The sequence below is a fragment of the Anolis carolinensis genome, chromosome 1 (assembly GCF_035594765.1).
Source record: "Anolis carolinensis isolate JA03-04 chromosome 1, rAnoCar3.1.pri, whole genome shotgun sequence".
Classification (NCBI taxonomy): Eukaryota; Metazoa; Chordata; class Lepidosauria; order Squamata; family Dactyloidae; genus Anolis; species Anolis carolinensis.
In genome coordinates this window covers 242,594,805-242,618,004 of record NC_085841.1, presented here as the reverse complement: position 1 = coordinate 242,618,004, position 23,200 = coordinate 242,594,805, and the positions used below count along the sequence as shown (strand labels likewise).

Genomic DNA, 23,200 nt, shown 5'->3' with positions numbered 1-23,200 from the left:
TTTTACACTTTGAACATCCTCATCAGAAATCTATCCCTCCCCATTCTCAACATTTTTATACATTGGCCTAAAAAATGATTCACAGATTAGGAAAATAGATTATGAAAGAGAAGAAACAGCTTACTGGAATGGAACGGGCTTCATACTCTATGTAGTACACCCTTCTCTCAAAGTCCAAAACATATACCCATATATCCACTGGTCCTTCATAGATCTACTTATATAATCTGGATTCACTCTGAGCCAGAAGCAGTGAGAAAGGGCTTGCAGAAGGATTAGTTCTGTTCCGTTGTGGCTGAGCAAAGCTACACATCAAAGGGAATAATAGACTAACAGACCCAGAAAAAACATGCACAATATTAAAAATTATTATTCATTATTCTGGACTTCTTCCCTCACCTATTAGAGAAAATTTAAGGAAACAGAAGGAAAGGCTGTAACAAATCCCCCTCTATATGCTAGATTGTAAAGTGAAATGAGATAAAGTTGCTGTGCTTGATATATACTGCTTTTATCTTATCATTTCCAGCACTCAAAGCAGCAAAAAACCATTGATATAAGGACCTGTTGCTGCTACACTGGAGATCAGCAGATAAGCTTGGGTGCTGAATAGCAGTACTTATGGTCATAGTGAATTGGTTTGCTATGTATTCTCCGTTCATATTCTCTGAATCCATCTATACCAAGATACACTTTGCAATTGTGACATAATTTAATTGGGCTTTCAGTTGTTTTTTAACAGTTAATAGGCACAGACTTAAAAGAAGCCATAGCTCTGATTGCTCCAAGACCTGGCCAGAACTGTTGATAACAAGGTGACCTGGAGCTCTCTCATTCATACAGTTTCCATAAGACAAAGCAACGTCATGGCAACTAACAACAAATGCATATTTACCAATGAAGCAGGAAAAATGCTATTTGATGTAGATGCTAAGAATTCTCTCTTAGAGACTCCAAGTCTGCCTTCTACACACTGCAAAACTATCAGTCAAAGACTATGAAACCCACAAAAGTGAATGACTGAATTTAGACTTCTCTTATTAGTTAAATTAGAGTTAATCACAGCCTTTTCCGAGGTTTAGACTCGGCTCTTAATTATCTCGACCTCAAAAGACTTGCCCACCACAGTGCCTACTTTTCCTTTTACCTGGTGGAAGCGGTATTGAGAAAGTTTGCTGCTGCAGCCTTGAATAGGACTTGGGAAACCACAGTAGCCCTGTGGGTATTAACACCACAGAAAAGGCTTAGAGAGAGTCTTGCTCACTGTAAGGAGAAATATAGTTCTACTCTATTTTTTACCAATATAGATACAAAGTAAGGCTGCATTTCAGCATGTCCAAATCACAGGCAGCAGAAAGAGCCTAAGAGGTGGATCTCATTTCAGCCTATTTGTTTCCATAAGCAGCATTGTTTCCCCCAATCCCCCAGCAACCTACCTTTCAAATACATTTGAATTATTGTTTTGTTTTATTTCATTTCACCAAGGCACTTAATTGTGATGATGGTGACACCTTAGAATGCACTCTTTAAACGTTGGCCAAGCCAGTTCGTGGGACTCTGGAACTGCTTTTGAGCTCCTTGGCAAATCTGGATCTCTCCTGGATTAGTAACAGCTATGCCATTTTCTCAGCTACAGAGAGCTTTGCCTTTCAGACAGCTGAGAAAAAGAAAATAAAGTGGGGGAAGAATGGGAAAGTACAGGTTTTGGACTGTGCTCTGAGATTTCCAATACAGAAGCTTGCTTAGGCAGAGAAAGTAAAGAGAACTGGACTCCATGGTGACAAAAGCAACCAAACTGTAACATCTGCAAAAAAAGGAAAATCCATTGACTGTGGGAGAGAAAAGCTCATGCTCAAATAACACCACATGTAACATTCATTAAATTGATCAGTGATATATTTTTCTTAAAAGGGAGAGTGGGGCTTAACTTGGAAAAGTGACTTGTTTGGACCATAGTTTATTTTTTTAATTTATTTACAGTATTTATATTCCGCCCTTCTCACCCCGAAAGGGACTCAGGGCGGATCACAATGTACACATACATGGCAAACATTCAATGTCATATGACATACAGACAGACATAGTTCCCAGACTCCTCCATTGGTTATTATGGGTGCTACATTCTAGGAATTGTATTCCCCAAAACTAACTTCTGAGACAGATTATTTTGTGCCAGGACAGCTGCTTAGCTCATTTGACATCTCCATAAATCCTTCCCAGACTATTTTGTTTCATGCTGCAATTTTAATAGTTGATACATGCAAAATATTATTTTAATCACATCACTAGCGCCTCTCATGACTTTTACTACAAAATCACTGAGCTGGAAAAAAAACCCTCAAGAAATAGCAGCAGAATATAGCTGTAGATACATTCCACCTATCTCTGAGCTCCGCTGCCTTCTTTGAAGTTACATATTGGAGCGCAAAATAACACAGTGCAGAGATAATGAAGCAGAGAGATAATGCCTCTTCTGTTTATACTTGCATCATGTGACATCACCAAGATGGGTGAATGGATGGATGGATGGAAACTGGCTTTCTTTTTAAAAAGTTGAATCATACTTTGGCAGCTGCTAGCTCAAAGCTGAAGGTCAACACAAAATCCTTTTGCAACTTATGTTAAGTTTTATCCTGAAAAACATGCAGTCAAAGATGAAGTAAAACACCAGCTTCAGATCCAGAAATCCTTGAAGGAAGGCATAAGTCTGTTATTTTCAGGGGGAAGTAGAGATAAGCTTTCAAGGTACAGTGACGAGAAGACAAAAAGAGAGGGAGAAATCTACAGCCTCACTTTCAGCTTGAATGAGGGACTCATTTCGAAACAGAGGGGAATGAACAAAGCCCGCATTGCAATGAGAGCAAGGACCAGAAACATTCTGCCTATGTGTGCAGGGAAAGCCTGGAGAGGAGCCATTGCCTTCCAAAGCAATGCATTCCACTTAACTCCCACGCCAGGAGAGTGGCTGCCATCATGCCCTCTGTACTGCTGCTGCAGGCACATTTCAAATTTCTCCTACACTGGCTTTCAAATCCTCCACCCCCTTGCCGGAACTTTAGAAACACTTCAGTAGTGTCTCCTACCATTCTGTGCTTTGTTTCCCCATTCTCTGTAAAGCAGAGAGTGGCAGGGCAGGGTTGGGTGCGGGCAGAGAGAAGAACAGAACCAGTGTTTCAGAGCCAAAAGTGGCAACGTCTTGGCTTAGACCGACCAGGCTTGGACCAGAAATTATTGAGAATAAGTAGGGAAAGATGGGCGTTTGCAAAGTGGCACTCTTTGACTTAAATCTCTGGCACATTTTCCCACCTTCTGTGCTATGATTGTTAGAAAAATCCTATGCTAAGATACAAAGCATCTTATCTTTAAGGAAAAGTCACCGCCTTCTGTAATCTTTCTCTTCAGATATATCAATAGGTTCCTGCAGACATAAGCCAAAAACATCAACAAATGAATGTCAATTTTAGATAGGAAAATAGATTTTATGTGAATCATGAAGGATGGAGAACACCACCTCCCAGAGCCAGGCATAATCCATGGGCTCTCTGAGGATATGAGCAGTATCTTGGATTAGATCAAGGATTCATATATCCAGGTGTGCTGTTTCCAAATTAAAGTGGCCCTAGTCTTTTGTGAAAAGTAGCAAAAAATTTTTTTCCTGAAGTGAAAAAATCTTGCTGGTTCTTCTCCCTTCCCCACCAAAAAAGTGGTGTCTCAATGTGTTGATTGATACCATATTTCACAAAGGAAAGGAAAATCGGAGGCTCTTCTTGATACTCCTAGCAGACACAGAAGTTTGCTCTTTGTCCAATAAATTATGATTCAACAGACTAAAATTAGGGCATCTCAGCTTGGTCTTCTATAGGAGTGGCATGTATGTGGGGACCATCTACCTCAGCTGCACAGAAAACCAAAAAATAGATCGTGAAGAGGGACCCGCTTTTGAAAACTGGGCTTTTTGAAATGTTAAACCACACAAGACTGCACTTTACCTACCCTTGGTCTGTTGTAATTAATACATTCAAGAAAATCTCTTGGGAAGCTTTTCTTCACTAATAAGAAGCAGCCTATCTATATTAAATGAAGAAACAGACCCCAATGTTAGAGCTTAAGGATCCTAAAAGACACCCTCTCCTATTATTTTGTGAAGGCTTTTGAAGCATTCATAATGTGCATACTGTGTTTAACATCGTAGTATTCCCAATCTTCAGCCCCCAGTAACACAGAGGGTTAAACCGCTGAGCTGCTGAACTTGCTGACCGAAAGATCAACTGTTCGGATCTGGTGTGGAGTGAGCTCCTGCTGTTAGCCCCAGCTTCTACCAACATAATCATTTGAAAAAATGCAAATGTGAGTAGATCAATAGGTCCCGCTCTGGTGGGAAGGTAATGGCGTTCCATGCAGTCATGTCGGCCACATGACCTTGGAGGTATCTACGGACAACGCCGGCTCTTCGGCTTAGAAATGGAGATGACACGACTAGACTTAATGTCAGGTGAAAACCTTTACCTTTAAACTATCCCCAATCTTAACTGGAATGGGACAAGGCTGGATTCTTGCTGTGGGTATGACACAGTATTATCAAAAAGTTGACCCCCAAAAATGTCATTTAAAGGACAAAGAGCCTACATTTTGGTTGCCAGGTCACACATTTTCATGAGTCATGTCCAATTGGGAAGAAAGTGTGCAAAATCTCCAAGTTTTGGTGGAATCAATTCCAGACATGAGGAAAGACCTCAAGCAAATATCCTGTTCACATTGTAGGGCATCAGCTTGTTATACTTTTCTAAGGCAGTTGAACTGTTACTACACTGTGCAAACTTACAGTGAAGATAGAGTACAGCAAATATTTTAAAATGAATAAGTGAAAGATCTTTATATATCAGTCTTCAACTTTTTGAAGAAAATAACTTTCTCTTTTGTAAAAAATCTATATATCTTCTTGTGCACCCCATCCCCCATCAATATGATTGCATCACTTAAATCAGTGACAATATAAATTCACTCCTGGTGATTTAAGGGGGGGGGGGGGAAGTAGCAAAACAACAATACAACTGGCGTTAAAAATAAACTACTTCAGCACAGAAGTAAAAAGTGAACAGGGAAACAAAATAAATCATTAAAAAGTCATACAAAGTTATTGAAAAATGTAAACGCACAAGACTAGAAATAGAGCTGAAAGACTGCACATGGTAAAAACAAAGCACTTATTTGACACCAATTTCTCACATTTTAGGCCAGAAATCAGTTGGTTAATCCCAGCTAAAGTTGGCTCATTGGATCAGTTGGACTTACATAAGTATTCAACAACTGATAGGATTCAAGTCTCAGATGGGCATTTTTTAAGACTTTAGAAATGAACTGGAACTGCTCCTTTCATTCCAATTCATTATATCTTGGAAAGGATTATGTGTGAACTGCCTTTATGGTGCTACCATCAAGAGCTGGACAACACAAAATGGGGTGCCCAACACAAAATGGGGTGCCCAACACAAAATGGGATGCCCTCTAAAGAGGAAGCTGCAAAGAGTCAAGGAGAACCAGTATTATGGCACATACCACTCAAAAAGGAGCAAACCTTTTTGCAGAGGAGTGAATCTGCAAAACAAAGACCCTGCTGAGACTCGAACTGATAAATTGAAATCTCACCATGGGTGTGTTAGGGGACAACCCAGAAAAGCAGGTGGCACAATTATCTGAAGAAATAAGAGATATTTGAGTGAAAAACCATGACTCCACCATGACAATGGAGGGTGGGTGTAATGCTATTTATGAGGTCACGGAGATTTGGTTCCCTGTACCATTATCCAGAATTTTGTGGAACATGCAGGCGTCTAAGAAAGACATACAGTAGAGTCTCACTTATCCAACATAAACGGGCCAGCAGAACGTTGGATAAGCGAATATGTTGGATAATAAGGAGGGATTAAGGAAAAGCCTATTACACATCAAATTAAGTTATGACTATACAAATTAAGCACTAAAACATAATGTTTAACAACAAATCTGACAGAAAAAGTAGTTCAATACGCAGTAATGCTATGCAGTAATTACTGTATTTATGAATTTAGCACCAAAATATCACGATGTATTGAAAACATTGACTACAAAACTGCGTTGGATAATCCAGAACGTTGGATAAGCGAGGGTTGGCTAAGTGAGACTCTACTGTATATCCAAAAGCAATGAAATTACACAGGTATGGACAAGAATTTGTCCTTCAACTGTTTTGCTCGCTTTCCAGTGTGGCATTTTAGAGTGTGGATATTCTGCTCCTTCACAATTAGATGAGGCACTGCATATGTACACAACAGAACAGGCCAGAATGGCATACAATATTGTGGAGTAATCTTGAGATTGTTTCCCTAGATTCTGGTGTGTGCGTGCGAATATAAGCCAGTTTCCAAATCAACCAAGGTTCGTTGTTTAACAAGCATACAAATTCCAAACCTGTTAGGAGATAGTTAGATTCAGAAGACACAAGTAGCCTGTATGGAATCAAAACATGAGAAATGAAACAACACACCACTAAACCTTTTGTTAGGATGGCAATTCATTATTTTGTGAGATACCCCAATAAAAACAAAACAGATTTTGGAAGCAGTCCTAAAATCGCTGAGAAAATAATTATCAATGTGCATATATATCCAAGCTGCTGCACCATGAAAGCAACAAAACCAAGAAAGAAAAGGTTCCAGGAACCCCTTACTGCTTAATTTGAGAGTTCAATGAAAACTTGCTCTTGACTGCGGAGCTTCTGACTCCATGAGCAATTTTTCCCTAAATACTATTCTTGTAATAAGGGTGCTAGGGAGCAACCACACTTTTGAAATTAGTTGATAAGTTCCTTTCTGCAGAGCCATAGAGATCCCAAAAATTTACACACCCACTTGCTGACTCCTTCTGCTAGCCATGCAGAACTGGAAACCCCTGTTCTGATGCCAGTCCATGCTGCTGCCAGGCACAGAGGAAAGATCTGAAGTGCATAATCCCCAGAGATGTTTGTACAACACACACATACCCTTAAATAAACCACGGTGTATGGCCTAGCAATACTGCACGTGACCAGTCCAGTTCCTGGACTTTAATACCAATCCTTCTCCCTCTTTCCCAGAACCACATGCAAACTCTTGCCCCTTGACATTCATGGTGACACACTGACACAGCACCAACAACAAAGCAACAATGAGTGTGCTAAACACTGGGGTAAACAAAGCTGCTCCCCACTCAGCCCTGCTGTCTTTTGCAAGTGATTTCTGGTTACACACCACAGATGAACATCACACACAGCAAATGGTTCCATCAACAAGCTCATTAGACACACTGCAAAAGGCGGGGGAAAGGCAAGGGGAAAGGAATTACAATTAATGATTTTTAAGGAGCTTTGGGATGAGGGCCTGGCTGTATTTAGAGTGAAATCTTGGTAGGAACAAATGATTGCTCCATTGCAAATTCCTGCCCTTTTTCCCAGAAGAACACATAACTGTTGTTTTTGAAGACAGGCTCTGACACTGTCAGAAGGAAAAATCAAAGTCTTCAGGCCTTTCTGCAAATTAGGAGACAACACATAGTTTTGATGGTGTCATTTTGAAAAGGACTCCAAACAGCCAACTCTTTCCACTCCTACCAAGTGGAAAGAAGCCTCACCTCTCGGCTCTGGTAGTATCCATGCAAGGGAGCTGGTGACCATGCAGGAAAGCCAGGGCAAGGAGGACTTGGGAGAAAGAAAGAAAAGCAGCAACAGAACAAACCAGAAAAGGAGAAGGATCGTTGTCGGTGAAGAGGAGGATGGGGGCTTTTTATACTCTTCCGGATGTCCCGGAGTTTGGCGTTGTACTCTGACAGGGGTAGATGGAGGTAGGGTGGGTAGGAGCAGAGGAGCAGCAGGAGAAGGTCAACCAAGGATGAAACAAAATCCATCATGGAGATTGTGGAAGAGAAAGAGGAGTCAGAGACAGAACAAACATCACAATGGACAAAGAAGAAAAAGGGAGGGAAAACACAAGAGAAAATATTAGTTTGAATTTTACCCCAGGCCTAAAATGTTGTGATGTAAGGAGTGCAGGTTAGGATCAAAAACATAGTAAGAGACACCACTAAACTAATGCAATTGCCCACTACTTAAAGTGGACATTCCCATGTAGGATGGTGGCTTGTGGGGGTGGGCACTAGATGCATTATCCTGAAGCATTCCACTCAACTGTGCTCCAAATAGCCATGGCTCAAAGTAACTTCCTGAAGTTAACTGTATTTGAAGGCTGATTCCTTATGCAAGATCTTGGCCATATTAAATAATTATGTTGTACTTGTAGGTGGGCACATCCAGAACCAAAAAAAGCCCAATTTATGTGATTGGAAATGGTGCCTCATCATTCCCAGTTGCCTTTATGTGGAGGAGCCTCCTGAGACAGCTTTTTAAACCAATATATATTAGTTTGAGGTAGGGGTGTCATCCCCCCTGAAAATTAGGTGGTTACTCCCTAGTTTGTTGTCATGCAGAAGGCTCAGAGAAGTCAGTGGGGATCCACACTGGATCCTTCCAGGACCACATGCAGACAATGTTTTTCATCCTTGCCTCTGAAACTCAGGATTCAATCCACAATTTTGGAAAGCCACTTCTAAAATCACTAGAATGATGACTGCAGAAGCTGAAAGAGATATTGCAACAATTTGACACAGGAAATTGGACCTGGACTAGTATCATAGGCTGGTGCCTGCAGTGTCTTCATACTGTTGCTGGGCAGGGAGAAGAGCAGCCTCCAAGAGATCTTGCCCTCTCCTTCTCAGCTCTGCTGAGGATTGACTCCAGAGCAGCTAAGCAAACGAATGGGCAAATGGATGTGACAGTGGCAGAGAGACTCAAATGAAATTACTTTCCTCAGTAAGTTAGCACTGTGACAGGAAGAATGACCGTAATGTACATTTTGTGTTAGGAAAATCTGGCACTGTTGCTAGTTGTATTTTTCATGATTGAGAAAGAATGCATCTCTGATATTGCAAAACCTGTACCTCACTGCAGCAGCAAAAATTTCCTCTCATGTTCTATCCAAAGTCTCAGAATGATTCCCAAACTGGACATTGTCCTGCTTCTTTCTACAATCACTTAAGCAAACATTTACAACACACACATACACCCTTCATGGGTTTATTCAGCTGAATCCACACACTCATTTTTCATTCCTGCATTGCAGCGAGTTGGACTAGATGGTCCACGTGGTCGCTTCCAACTCTATTCTATGATTGCATAATCCCCAATACTTTCATCCACATAGAATTACATTTAGTTCAGAGATTTTTTGTAAGGTTCCTTTGGATCCTCCTCCTTCTACCCCCATAAATTGCCTTCATTACTGGCTGTCAGTTGTGTTTGTATAAGAAAATCGCTGTGGCCACACAGTCACATAATGCGACGAAGTTTATGTGGCAATTTCATAGAATTTTTCAGAAAGAACCTTATGCTTATAGTGTTTCAGGACTTCAAATTTTTATAAGAAGCTTATATCTTTGCATTTAACCACATTCTGCTCCTGACTTTGACTTGCCATTGTGGTATGTGTTCCCAAATAGCAACCAGTTTCTAAATTTGTATTTAGTGAGCATCCCAGTGCTTTTATTCTTAAACAATTGCAATTCTGATAAGATACTCTTTATCACTGACATACAGTATCTTCTCTATTCATCTTCTCAAATTTTGATTCAAGCTGGAACTATACTAGAGGATTTCGATCCACTTTGATTTCAAGGCAAATTTTGAGTTTTCTGAGATAGCTAGCACTAAGAACCCGAGGTCAGACATTTAGCTATTTGGATTATCTCTGATTTACTGCTTTCACGAGGATTTCTAAGAGTGGGTAAATATTAGGCTTGCTCAAATAATTCGTTTTCCCCGTTAATTCGTTATTTTCGTTTGTTTTGAAGCAATTTTGAAGCATTGGTTGTCCACACGTCTGATATCGCGGTTTCGAATCGCGAGAGGCCGTTTTTCGTTATGTCGTCGTTTTCTTCGTTAGGAAAAAAAAGCTTTTGCAAATCACCCAAACCATTCAGGCCCTTTCCTTTTGCCCCTCAGCAAAAGGGGCGTCACGGGCTCAGCCAATGGGAGGGGGAAGGAGGTCGAGGAGGAGGAGGAGGAAGATGGAGGGGGGAAATGGCCGCCGCCGCCTCGCCTCAGCTCAGGCCTGGTGTCTCTCTGAGGCGGGAAGGCGGCGGATGGAGCCGAGACCGAGAGAGACAGAGAGGGGCCCGGCGGTGAGGTTTTGACGTCTGTGCGAAGCTAGGCAAGTGGGGTTTATATATCTGTGGAAGGTCCAGGGTGGGAGAAAGAACTCTTGTCTGTGGGAGGCAAGTGTGAATGTTGCAATTGGTCACCTTGATTAGCATTGAATAGCCTTGCAGCTTCAAAGCCTGGCTGCTTCCTACCTGGGGGAATCCTTTGTTGGGAGGTATTAGCTGGCCCTGATTGTTTCCTGTCTGGAATTCCCATTTTCTGGGTGTTGTTCTTTTACTGTCCTGATTTTAGCTTTTCTGTAGCTAAAAATGCATATAAAATTGATTCTATAGGGAGGATAAATGATTGGATTTCAACTCCTACAGCTTGGCTTTCTCTGCCAATAATGGTACCCATCTTGGATATTGTAAGGGATTTTTTATTATTATTATTATTATTATTATTATTATTATTATTATTATTATTAGACCTTGCTCCCAGGAAGGTGCCTTCGCTGTGGCTCCCAACTTATCTATCTATCTACCTTTCCACATATTCTCCACATTGTGTGTATGTGTATGTATATTATATATACATGAGCCCCGATGGCGAAGTGTGTTAAAGCACTGAGCTGCTGAACTTGCAGACCGAAAGGTCCCAGGTTCAAATCCCGGGAGCAGAGTGAGTGCCCGCTGTTAGCTCCAGCTTCTGCCAACCTAGCAGCTTGAAAACATGCCAATGTGAGTAGATCAATAGGTACCGCTCTGGCGGGAAGGTAATGGCACTCCATGTAGTCATGCCGGCCACATGACCTTGGAGGTGTCTATGGACAACACTGGCTCTTGGGCTTAGAAATGGAGATGAGCACCAACCCCCAGAGTCAGACATGACTGAACTTAACGTCAAGGGATACCTTTACCTTTACCTATACACACACACACACACACACACACATTATGCAGGGACTATATACACAGTATATATCACACACACACCAATTTAACAAAGTTTCAGCCACAAAAACAAAGTTTCTGAAGTAGAACAATGACTTTCACAGTAAAGACAACCCAATTTAACAGGAAATAAGACTTTCAAAGCAGGAACAGATTTCTGCAATTATTAAAAAATGGTTTATTATAAAAGCTATGAAAATTCGCCAAAAATCAGAGGATAAGGGAAACGTTCCAAATTTTGGTGAGCTATCAGTGTTAAATGTGTTCTACCACTGTACCAAGTTTGAAGAGGATCACTCAAAAAATGAGGGTGGGAGAGTCCTGTAAAGTCCTCTCTGTGCTGTTTTTGGGAATTGCGCATGCGCGTCCGCCATTAACGAATTAATTTAGAAAATAACGAATTTTCGTTAATTTCGAAATTTTTGGGGGGCCAAATTCGGAAATACCATCAGAAACGAAAAGCTGCCCCCCTCTAGTTTTGAAACGAGTTTAGAATCAAATTTTTCGTGGATTGATCAAGCCTAGTAAATATACAGACATGAATGAAATGACTTACGGAGGCATATCTGATTCAGCTGGATCCAGCTAATTGTTTCAGGCCTTCCATTCAGGTGCCTTCCATGGCTTGAGCCAGTCAGAAATTGAAGCGGTTGGGAGCAGGCCTGGGGTGGACTAGCTTTCTCTGGGAGGTGAGTCCTCTAAGAGGTTTTACCCCTTAATCATTACAAAATTGCTCCCCGCCCTACTGTGTAGGAAATCTGAATTCTCATGACAGGGAGGTTGATGATCTGTGAAATTCCACACATACCCGCCTTGGAACAAACAGGCAATTTATAGCAGCATGTCTTGCAAATAACAAGCTGCTCTCTCCAAGCTTGCTCTATGCAGATCCCATTCCTCTATTCTCATTCTCATCGTTTTCCAGCACCTGCATGATCTTTTGCTTCAATCCATACTGATCTGTGATCATGAAATTGCCCAATACAAATTGTGCTCTTCAGAGTACTTCTTTGATGGGAATGGGGTCATTTGTGATCATAACAAAGTTCTTGCAGGACTCCTAAGCTCATGCACGAGCCTAACTATAAATATACAATGCTGTGCCTGTAAAAACATATGCCACTGAAAACAGAGAAAAGACTCAGGTGATTAATAAATCTGCACATTTGGAGAAGATATAGGGGAGTGATAAATGTGAAAGATAGTCCCCTCTCCACCACATCCTACATTTCTTGTTTTCAGTTTATTTGAGGTGCAATCATATCCATAGTTAACATGCTTGAATGTAATTCATGTACATGGACCTTGTAGATGAAAAGAAATATCTCTGATCTTCAGGCATCTCTGGAGCAATGCTTAATGGTGCCTATTTCTTTTCATGGCTTCCTTAATTCTGGTTAAGGGCAAACCTTTCAATCTGTACCAATGCCAGGTGGTGCAATGACTTTAAGATCAAGTCAGGGGTGCTGTGGTTTTATCTTTGAATATGTCTTTAATCAGTTCTTAAGGATTTTAACTGAACTTTTTAATAAACAGTTACTTTTTAATGTTTTAAATGCTCAAGATGTATTAATTTTACATTTAATTGATTTTAAGTCTCTGTATGTATTTTAAGGCATCTAATGGTCGCCATATGTAAGCCTCCTTGAGTCCCTTTTGGGTTAGAGAAAGGTGGGGTAGAAATAAGATAAATAAATAAATAATACCATTAATATTTAATTCTATTTTAATGTTTGTATATATTAGGTTTTAAATTGTATTTCATTGGTTTGATTGCAAGCCACTTTTGTAGAGAGAGAAAGTGGGGTATCAATTAATAATAATAATAATAATAATAATAATAGACAAAATTACCATCTGCCAACTGCAAAAGGCCACCCTACTAGGATCTGCGCGCATCATCTGAAAATACATCACACAGTCCTAGACGCTTGGGAAGTGTTCGACTTGTGATTTTGTGTTAAGAATTCCAGCATATCTATCTTGTTTGCTGTGTCATACAATGTTGTTGTGATAATGATTATGATGATGATGATGAGGGGACTGGGGCCTGAATGGCAAAATGAAATATATTGCCCCACCACCTTTAATCATGAGGTTAAAACATGTGGGAAGACAACACATATAAATTTAAAAAGCCACCTAGTTAGAAGTTTTCTTTCTTAAATCTCCAGCTGTGGTTCAGCTGACTCTACTACAGTGGTACAGTAGAGTCTCATTTATCCAAGGTTCTGTATTATCAAACGCAGTTTGCCTTTTAGTACTCAATGTTTTTTGTAGTCAATTTTTCAATAAATTGTAACATTTTGGTGCTAAATTCATAAATACAGTAATTATTACATAACATTATCATGTACTGAACTGCTTTTTCTATCCATTTGATGTAAAGCATGATGTTTTGGTGATTAATTTGTAAAATCATAACATAATTTGATGTTTAATAGGCTTTTCCTTAATCCCTCCTTATTATCCAACATTTTCACTTATCCAATATTCTGCTGGCCCGTTTATGTTGGATAAGTGAGACTCTATTGTCTAATTCCAGCTAGGAAGTTCAACAAGCCTCCCTCCTGCTGTCTTTTCAACTGTTCTCTTCCTTTTTCTTAAGATGTTGAGAGGTTTGAGGCTAGCCAAGATGTTTTTGCCCACAGTAGAGGAAACTCAAATGTAGTAAAAACTTTGTAGCACTAACTTAGATATCTGGTGCTTTCCCACCTGTACCAGCATCCCTGAGTTGTGGATACAATTGTCCCTCTCTGTGTGTAAAAGAAATAGGAAGGATTGCTTTCTGTTGGTGTGGCTGGCAAATATAGATGAGATGCTGGCATGACTTTAAAGTGTAAATAACCACAAGGTATTTTCTGCATGACAACATGCAGAAGGAATATACAGAGCCCTTGATTCCTTGCTACTCTAGCTATAGCTCTCTACCCATTTTTGAACCTGATTTGGCAGCGCTGATGTATGGCTATGAAATGTCTAGCACATTTCATTTGAGAAGTGGCTCCATTTAGCTTCAGATGAAGACTCTTCACATACTGCAGGGATGATTTTCTGGGCCAGCTCTGCTGTTTTCCACAGGACCTTGCTCGGAGTATAGATAAGGGCAAGTCATTTGGTGTCTGGCCAGTTCTGCAGCTGGAAACTGGTCATTCCTCTGCTCCAGAGCAACAGCAACTGGGGCCCAAGTCTCTGTTCCTTATTTTCTACTATCTGAGGCAATCATCTCACCCTGCCTACTGGGAAGTCGGGAACATTGCTGCCTTAAATAGCAGGATGTAAAAGGGCACAGAAGATGTATTTGTGTGTGACAAAAGGGAAGTACACTAATCAACATGAACATGAAAATAAAATCAAAGATGTCTTTGTAATTTGGACATAAGATACTGACTGAACCATACACAGGGCTTGGCTCAGAGTGCTTGCCTTTGGGTTTCTTACTATTAATCAGAATGTTATCTACATTACACATTGACAGCAGTTTAAAACCATTTTAACTGCCATCCTATAAAAACCAGGGATTTTTAATTAGGTGAGATTTTATACGAGAAAGCTCTAGTCTACCCCCTGCATCACAGCCATCAACAATCCAATCACTCTCTGGTTCCCTGAGCTCTGCAAACTCTAGAAAAGCACCCCTAGCTCCACTGAAGCTGAATATCTGCAGCAAAACCAGGGGCCTTACTCTTGACTCCAACTTCCTTTGATTGCATTTGCCAGGAGAGGAGACTATCCTTTACATTCATCACTAGCTCTGTCTCCTTAACCTGTTTATGGGTACCTTTTATATGCAAATGTGTATTTGCTAAGGAGCAGCAGGTGGACAAAGGCTATAAATGACACATCATGCTTGAAGACTTCCTATAGGGAAGGGCTATTATTATTATTATTATTATTATTATTATTATTATTATTATTATTATCAGGGCTTATTTTCTGTGGGCATGCGTGTATATGTGTGTGTGTTTTCCATTTGCAGATATAGCCCAGCTCGTCCTTCCCTAAACATTGCCTTTGACAAGCACAGTGATCCTCAATCACATACTAATTCATCAACCTGTCTTGTTATTCACCCAGTCCCCACACTTTGCTTCAGATGGGCTAGCTAGTTTGTTATTCCTTTTCTTACATTCCATACATGCCTGGCATTTTTACTTTCTTTTTAAATAGAAGACCCCATGGGATCATAGAATAACACAGTTGGAAGAGACCACATGGGCTATCTAGTCCAACCTTCTGCCATGCAGGAAAAGTACAATCAAAGTACACCTGACAGATGGCCATCCAGCCATGTTGAAAAAATGGGGACTGTGGGTTAGCTACGGAATTAATTTCCAGGTCATAAACATAGTATAGAGCTACCTTCTGGTATGCATACATAGAACTTGTCTCCTTGCCTAAGTTGGGAACGAAAACCATGCATCTAAGGAAAATGTGGCAAGGGTGTTTCAACTGTGGGTTTGCTACTCAAACAGTGTATACTCCCTGAAGTGGCACAGTGACTCAACCTCCAGCTCTGTTTTCCACTCTGCAGCACTCCTTATGCCAGAACCAAGGCATTCACCCATCCCCTTCAACTGAATGCCTTCAATGCTTGTGGCTCAGGGACCGAGCTCAACAGAGGCTGGTATTTCCATGCTGGATTAGGTCCAGGAGATTTCTGAAGAGCTCTGCAATTAAAAACTTTTCTGTGTAATTACCAGCCCCAGGATTGTCAAGGCCAAGCCTGCATAAGGGGTTCAGTCATTGCAATCTTCCTAAACCAGCAGTGTAACTGCCTTCATGGAGAATCCCAATCCTTCAGTTCCAAAGACTAATACATTTGGCAAGTGTACCTGCTGTAATGTATACTTCAGCAACCCTGATCCATGATGTTATCCCTGGAGAAGTAAGAAGAATGCTCAAAAGAAACCTGTGATAGGGTTCTCTTTTAGGATTCACTACATCTACTAAATAAATGTTCATGTCTTTATTTGTCTGCTTGGGAGTAAGGAGTGACAAGCAGGAACATATCAGGAACTTTCCATGTTGGTAACTAGAGCATAACAAAGTTACATTAAAAACAGATCAATGAACGGAATGAGACTGAAAATATTTTCCTGCAACATATTCAAGTTACTTTTTAGTTTGTTTGTTTTTTTTCATGTCAGGAGCAACTAGAGTTGCTTCTGGAGTGAGAGAATTGGCTGTCTGCAAGGATCTTGCCCAGGAGACGCCTGGATGTTTTGATATTTTACCATCCTTGTAGGTGGCTTCTCTCATGTCCGCACATGGATCTGGAGCTGATAGAGGAAGCTCATCCGCGCTCTCCCCGGGTGGGATTCAAACCTGGCAGCCTTCAGGTCAGCAACCCAACCTTCAAGTCACAAGGCTTTAATCCACTACTCCACCGGGGCTTTTTAGTTACTTTTAGGGTGTTTAAGAGACATTTTGAGCATAATTGTATGTGATTCCATTATCTCTTTTTCATTTCTTTAGATTTAAAATTAAGTAATTAATTAATAATAATAATTATAATGATTATTATTATTATTAATATAATTATTATTAATAATAATAGTAATTAATCAGCACCAAAACGAGCAGCTCCAAAGAAGAGTAATATTACTCTGGAGAGCACTGCAAATATATTACATTACAACTCACTTTTTAAAAGTTCTACTTATATATATTTCTAGATCACAAGGTATGTTATCTAGAACTGGAGTTGAAACATGTAGAATCTTGTTTTTATTTCTTTTTGATTCTTAGATGACAAGCTTTTTAAGTGGCATGCTTCAGGACTTCAGCGTCTCAGACAATTTTAAAAAAAAATAGCAGGCAAGTAATAGATCAAATCAAATGTCACATGAAAGCTCTATATTTGGAGCTTAGATATCTTTTTTCTTTTTGAGAAGATTACTGGTGTGGGAGCAAGGAAAGATTCGGCTAGAATCTGCATATAAGTGGTGGGTGAAGCAAGTAGGACAGAAAGGTATAAACTCTATAGTTAGTATGTTTTCCCTTCTGTGGATTGCCGATTGGTGCCCCTTCTTGTTGAATTTGGAACGCAATTTGGATTGGGATACGGGCAATTGGGAGCTAGTGTGGTGTAGTGGTTTGGGTGCTGGACCAAGACCCTGGGAAACCAGGAATTATAATCTTGCTCTCCCATGGAAAACCATCAGATGACCTTGGAGAAGTCACACTCTTGGTTTCAGAGGAAAGAGATGGGAAACCTTGTTTTGAAAAAAATCTTCTTTGAAAAAGATGGTTTCATTTTAGGGTAACCATAAGTCAGAAATGACTTGAAGGCACACACAACAACTGCCTGTGAAGTTTATTTCCATGATGTTGTCACAATCAAAATCCAGGGCTGCCATGGGGTTCTTTTCTATTGTTTCCCAGAAAAACAAAAATGCCAGGAACTCCAATTATAGAGCTCTTGTGTCACATTTAAGTTGAACTCTGCAGCATGCTAAAAATGGGTGGGGGGCACCTAATTTGTTCAGGTTACATTTTATATTCAGTTAATATTTCTCCACTGGCACATCAACTGAAAACAAATAATCTGCCAGCATTTATACATCTCTGAATTTTGGCATGATCAAAAATACCTACATGATCAAAAATACCTACAAAAATGAGACAGTGGGTACAAATATCTATAGTAAAAATGATGTACCAAACTTTTATGTAATAGAATTTTTTTAAAAAAAATCTTCATTATGTAAGAGTTCCATAGCAAAAGAGAAATGAGTATAAATATTCCTGTGCAAGCTTTTAAAAACCTTATGAACTGTTACACAATTGGGAAGAAAATAATATTCTAAGTTATCACAAAAATGAATGAGAAGTGTTTTTTAAGTGTTGTGAAACCCAAACAGGAAGAATCTGGACTGATGACAATCTTTGCCATAAAAAATTCTACACAAAGTTCACATAGTTTCTTCTTCTCCTTCTGTATATAAAATGCTGTTTCTTACACAGAAAATGCTCTACTTGGGTGCAAATTTCAACCATGTCTTTTTGTGCAAAAAACAGCACTTTGTTCCATTAACACAGCTATTAGCACTAATTTTCCCATCTGCTTCCATTCATACCTTCCTCCCTACCTCTCTTTTTTATTATTGCTTGAATTGTCATTAAAATATCCTGGATTCTGCAAAACCCAAAATACCACACCAAAAATAAAAAGGTATGAATTACACCCATTTCAGAGTGAGTTTTGGTTTCCTTGGCCCAAAGAACCCAGAGTCTTGGCCAAGATCACTATAGTACTAGTTCTTCAAGGAAGGCATGAAGGATACCCCTAAGACTATGAATATTTTCTTTTTATGGGTGCGGTGGGCATTTCCTTCCTGAGACAACATATTTACAGCAAAGACATTAAAGTCCCTTTTGCCATTCACTCACTGAGCAGAAAATCAAGTCAAAGCCCTGTTTTGTTTACAGCAAGCCTCCCCAAGCAGTTGCTGAGCAATTTATTCGTAAACTCAAACCCCATCGTCAACATTGTACTGCATGGCTTCACGCCAAATACCAGCAGTTACAAATTGGACTTGTCAGTTTTCATCTGTTCTAAAAGACAGATTTGGAAGAAGGGAGAAAGAGAAGCTCAGAAGAGATTCAGCAATAGCCCCTAGGATCCAAAAGGAAATAACTAAATCCAGAATGGTGTCTACGGTTGCTCCAGAGCAATTCTAGCTCTCCATGGGAGAAAGGAAGGAAACCTCACTAAGTGCAGAAAGCTCAGAAAAAAGGTTTGCTACCCATACTATTAATTTATGTTAGGACAACACTATATTCAGATGCTCACATATTTTATGTACTTGCATTTGCAGGTGTGGTTGGGACAGGACTTCCTTAAGGCATTTCCACACCTGGACTGGCATGGCTTCTCCTTTCTAGCCATGCTAAACCACTAATTTCCATCATTTAGATGGTTTCACTGGGTTGTCTTCTCTGTCCTACTTCATCTGAAATATTAGGGTTGGGTGAGGGGGTATATGAGCCATGGAGCTGTGTGTGATGCTAACAGCCTGGGCCACTGCTTGTAGCTTAATAAATTGTAGGCAGTTGTAACATCATTTAGGGATGGGCTGCTTGTTGTGGGTGCAAGTGAATAATTTGTTTTCTCTATGCTGAAGGGCTGCATACCTTGTGAAAATAATTCATCACTTTGCTTTGTACTATGCACATTAACAAAACCCAATTGCTCAAGAATCAAACCCTAATGCCCTACTCAACCCAGGCACATGAAAGACTCTGTGATCCAATGACTTACAAGAAAATAGAAAATTAGGCTTCCTACCTGCTATTCTCTGGGCCACTAGACCTTCCAGATGCAAAGGCTCTTCCTCTGTGGGCCGAGAGGGTTCTTCGGGATTCTCTGTGTCTTTTCCTGGCACTTGGGCTTGGACTGATACTACAGGAGATGGGGGTGATATCAGCAGAGGATGCTGCCCCTCCATTAGTTTGTATGCCATTGCATGGGGCCTGGGAGATGTTGGAGGGCTTCCTGCACTCTGACCATAGCTCCTGGCTTGTGTTGGTTGCTGGTTTTGATAGCCATAGGGTGAGTAGGCCTCTCTGTAATCCTGTGATGGGAATTCTGGCTCTCCAGCATTGTGGAGCAGCAGTCTGGTGGGATGCGCTTTAGGTGGTGCCTCAGGGAGCTGGGACACAGTAGTGTCCATAGAGTTATATGAAGGGCTTCCTGGGATGGGCCCAAAAGCATTGGTAGATTTAGGCTGCACTACATGAGGACCAGCCACTGGCTGGGCAGACATGGAAAGGGCCACTGGATGTGGTTTCTCTTCTCTAGAGGCCACTGGGACACTCTGGGATTTGTGCATTACCAAGGAGGAAGAGGGGTCCAGGTCAAGCATGAGCATGTTAAGGGCTTCAATTGACTGCTCTATTTCCTTCTGGGATGCCACACGAGGAAATTCAGGGATGCTGATGCTCTGAGTAAGTGCTGCTTGCGAAGGACTGGGCTGAGGGCTAGCACTGGAGACACTAGGACTTTGGCTGTCTCGGGAACCATCTTGCTGGCGGGATGGTGGCCTACTGCCTGCACCTTGCTGCTGCCAAGAGTTAAGGCCCCTCTGGACAGCTTCCCGGCTACTTGTGCTCCGGGTTGGTGCCTGGGGGAGTTGGGGGCTCTCTGCTGTAGCCGTGGGGAAGGACTGGGAGCGGTATATGCCATTTGGATCATAGCCATAGGAGTACTGCTGGCTGCAGGCTGGTGGCTGAGGTTGAAGCCAGGCAGGAGTGGGGAAGCCATGCTGATAGTAGTCAGCCAAATTTTCCTGGGCAGACACTGAGGGCCGTATGTGCCCATAGGGGTCTTGGGGGTGACGCCCCATCATGCTCCTTAAGGTGTTCTGATTGTTATAAGGGTAGCCACCATTGATGACTGTCTCTGAATCATGCAGCTTATCTATGCCATTGAAGTTGGATGATCCATTTGGCAAGGAAGCAAGGCTCTCCATCCGGGGGGCCTCATGGTAGCCCAGGTCACTAGTGTTAGTGGTGCCATCAAAGGAAGAGAGAGTGCCCAGGCTACCCACACTGTGCCCATCCTGATTGGGCAGTTCATCATCCAAAATGTCTGTTTCCCTCTCAGCCACCAAGCTGCTAGTAGCCTCCCCATTGACATGAACTTGAGCTGGGACTATGTGGCGGCCTGATGGGGCAGTGGTGATCATGCCTACCCCACTGGGGTTGTGGTTATGCATGGTGGCTTCGTTTTCCAATCCAAAACCACTGAGCAAGCTCTCAAGCTCCCGTTTCTCTTCTGGAGTTAGTATAGGGTTGCTCCCTCCACTGCTACCGGGGAGTGCTGGCACTGCCTGCTCATCAGTCTTGTCTGTCTTGGTAGAAGCAGTGGAATTGCCCGAATCACTGCTGACAGAAAGAGTGTGCTCAATGTGGTTGGCAGCAGCAGATAGGGTAATGCGGTTGGTGTTAACGGCGCCGGTGCTGCCGTGGAGCGAGTCTTTCTTCTTCACCTTGGCGTAAAGGCTGCCATCCAGGGGGCCTTGGGTGTGTCCAACCTCTGTGTGGAGAAGGAGAAGACAAGGGAAACAAGGAGGGGAAGAAGTCGTAAATAATTGGCTTATGATACCACAAAAGCAAATAGATCCAATTAAAACATCAGTGCTGGTCCTTTGCCTTGACTCACAATGAGAAGGAAAGCTATAGCCCTTCCAATGGTGTGCCAAACACTTCCCCTCCCCCCTACGCGCACACACACTATGTGCCCTCCAGACCTTGGCAAAGGAGGCGCTGGCGTCTCTCTCTCGAGGACAGCACTGCTCCTGCCATTTTCCATTCCCATAGGAGTTGATCACAACCAGCGAAGTGCTGACAGTTACTGGAGGGAAACAAATTTACTGGCTATTTGCTTTTTTTGTTGCTATCAAAACACAGGATGTTATGTAGCAAATGCACCTGCATTGATCCATGGCTAAATGAAACCTCTTTTGTAAATGGAAAACAAGCAAGGAAACCACAAAAGAAAAGGACCCCGAGAGACCAGAAAGCCATCTTGCTATAATTTGTGGCCCATTAAGCCTAATGCAGACTGCAAGGAGTTCAGTAATGTTTCTATTTTTGTTGTATGTCTGCAATGACAAAGAACAGGATAATTTTCAGGCACCTGGCAAACTTAACAGTGAGCTGATAGTCTGGCTCTGGCTTGGTGAATGCCAATTTGTGCATGCATTTTCAGCTACATTCATTTTCTCCAATGATCTCAAGGACGAATTCATCATTCTCATCCCCATCTTCGTCCTCATAAAAACCCTGTGAGGTAGGCCAGACTGAGAAATAGTAATTCACCCACAGTCATGCCTGCGTTAGGCTTTGCACCTGTATTTCAGCACTCCAGTAGCTGCAGCACATGTAGCCATTATTTTATTCAATATTTTTGGCTAAAGCAAAATCTTTTCAACCAAGACTCACAACATGCTAATCCCATATAGTAGGTAGGTTCTACAGTACTACGAAATTCTGAAATTTCTTTTCACTAATTTATACCATTGTATTTTTGGGTGTATCAGGAGCAACTTGAGAAATTGCAAGTCACTTCTGGTGTGAGAGAATTGGCCATCTGCAAGAACGTTACCCAGGGGACGGCTGGATGTTTGATGTTTTACCATGCTGTGAGAGGCTTCTCTCAAGTCCCCACACGAGGAGCTGGAGCTGACAGAGGAAGTTCGCCCACTCCCCCGGATTTGAACCACCAGCCTGTCAGTCAGCAGTCCTGCCAGTACAAGGGTTAAACCCACTGTGCCACTGTTGTATTAATAGTGTAGCACAAAATAAAATTAATGGCCTTGATGGTGGGGGGTGGGGGTGGAGGGAGATCTCCAACAACAGTTAGTGTGCAGATACTGAAGAAAACAAAATTTCCTTTTCCTGAACATGGTATTCCATGACAAATGTGCCTCTGTTGACCTAAAATAACCCTATAAAGGGAAGGTCCATCTATTTTGGGAACAGTGCCAAGAGAACTAAGCAACACAGACAGATCTGAGAAAGAACCTCAAGCTACATTTGGTCTGCAGGACAAATTAGTAATGTTTTGAGAAGATCTTTGATCTTCTCCACCATTCTTGGATGACAAAGCAGGAGATATTTAAATAATGTTTAGTAAATTAAAACCAATCCTTAGAAAAATCCACAAGAGGATTCTGCAAATTTTAGTCCTCCACCCACCCACCCACTCTTCCAATGGACATTTTTTAAAACTTTGGCTAAAAATGAAGTCAAGGCTGCAGTAATAATTCATCTGGGGATGGTGGTATTCTAATTCATATATTCATGTGTGTTGTCCGTGGGAAATGCCATAGCCCCTTTGACATACATCTAACATTATCCTGTAGCTGAGACTTCCTGACTGCTTCATGAGAGACTTTTGAGGGCACATGAACTGGTGTCTAATTTTTTTTTTTTTAATGCTCTACTAAAGTGGCACTGGTTAAATTTCTCATCACACTGCATGGTGAAATGGGCTCCCCCTCCCCATTTTTCCTGCCTCTTCTCTCAGGTCCCT

At 41.4% G+C, this 23,200-nt stretch overlaps 1 protein-coding gene across 14 annotated transcripts in view; it reads right to left on the bottom strand.

Annotated features, from left to right (window-relative positions):
• tns1 (tensin 1) overlaps positions 1-23,200 on the bottom strand; it is a 432,533-nt gene that overhangs the window by 52,488 nt on the left and 356,845 nt on the right. For 11 of the 14 annotated variants that reach the window (XM_008110407.3, XM_008110418.3, XM_008110425.3 and 8 more), the window contains 2 exons: positions 19,451-21,199; positions 7,749-7,835 (listed from right to left, as the gene is read on the bottom strand). In XM_008110407.3, coding sequence (XP_008108614.2) covers positions 7,749-7,835; positions 19,451-21,199 — 1,836 coding nt within the window. The remainder of the gene's footprint in view (positions 1-7,748; positions 7,836-19,450; positions 21,200-23,200) is intronic. The other 3 variants (XM_008110456.3, XM_008110461.3, XM_008110469.3) reach the window with 1 other exon arrangement.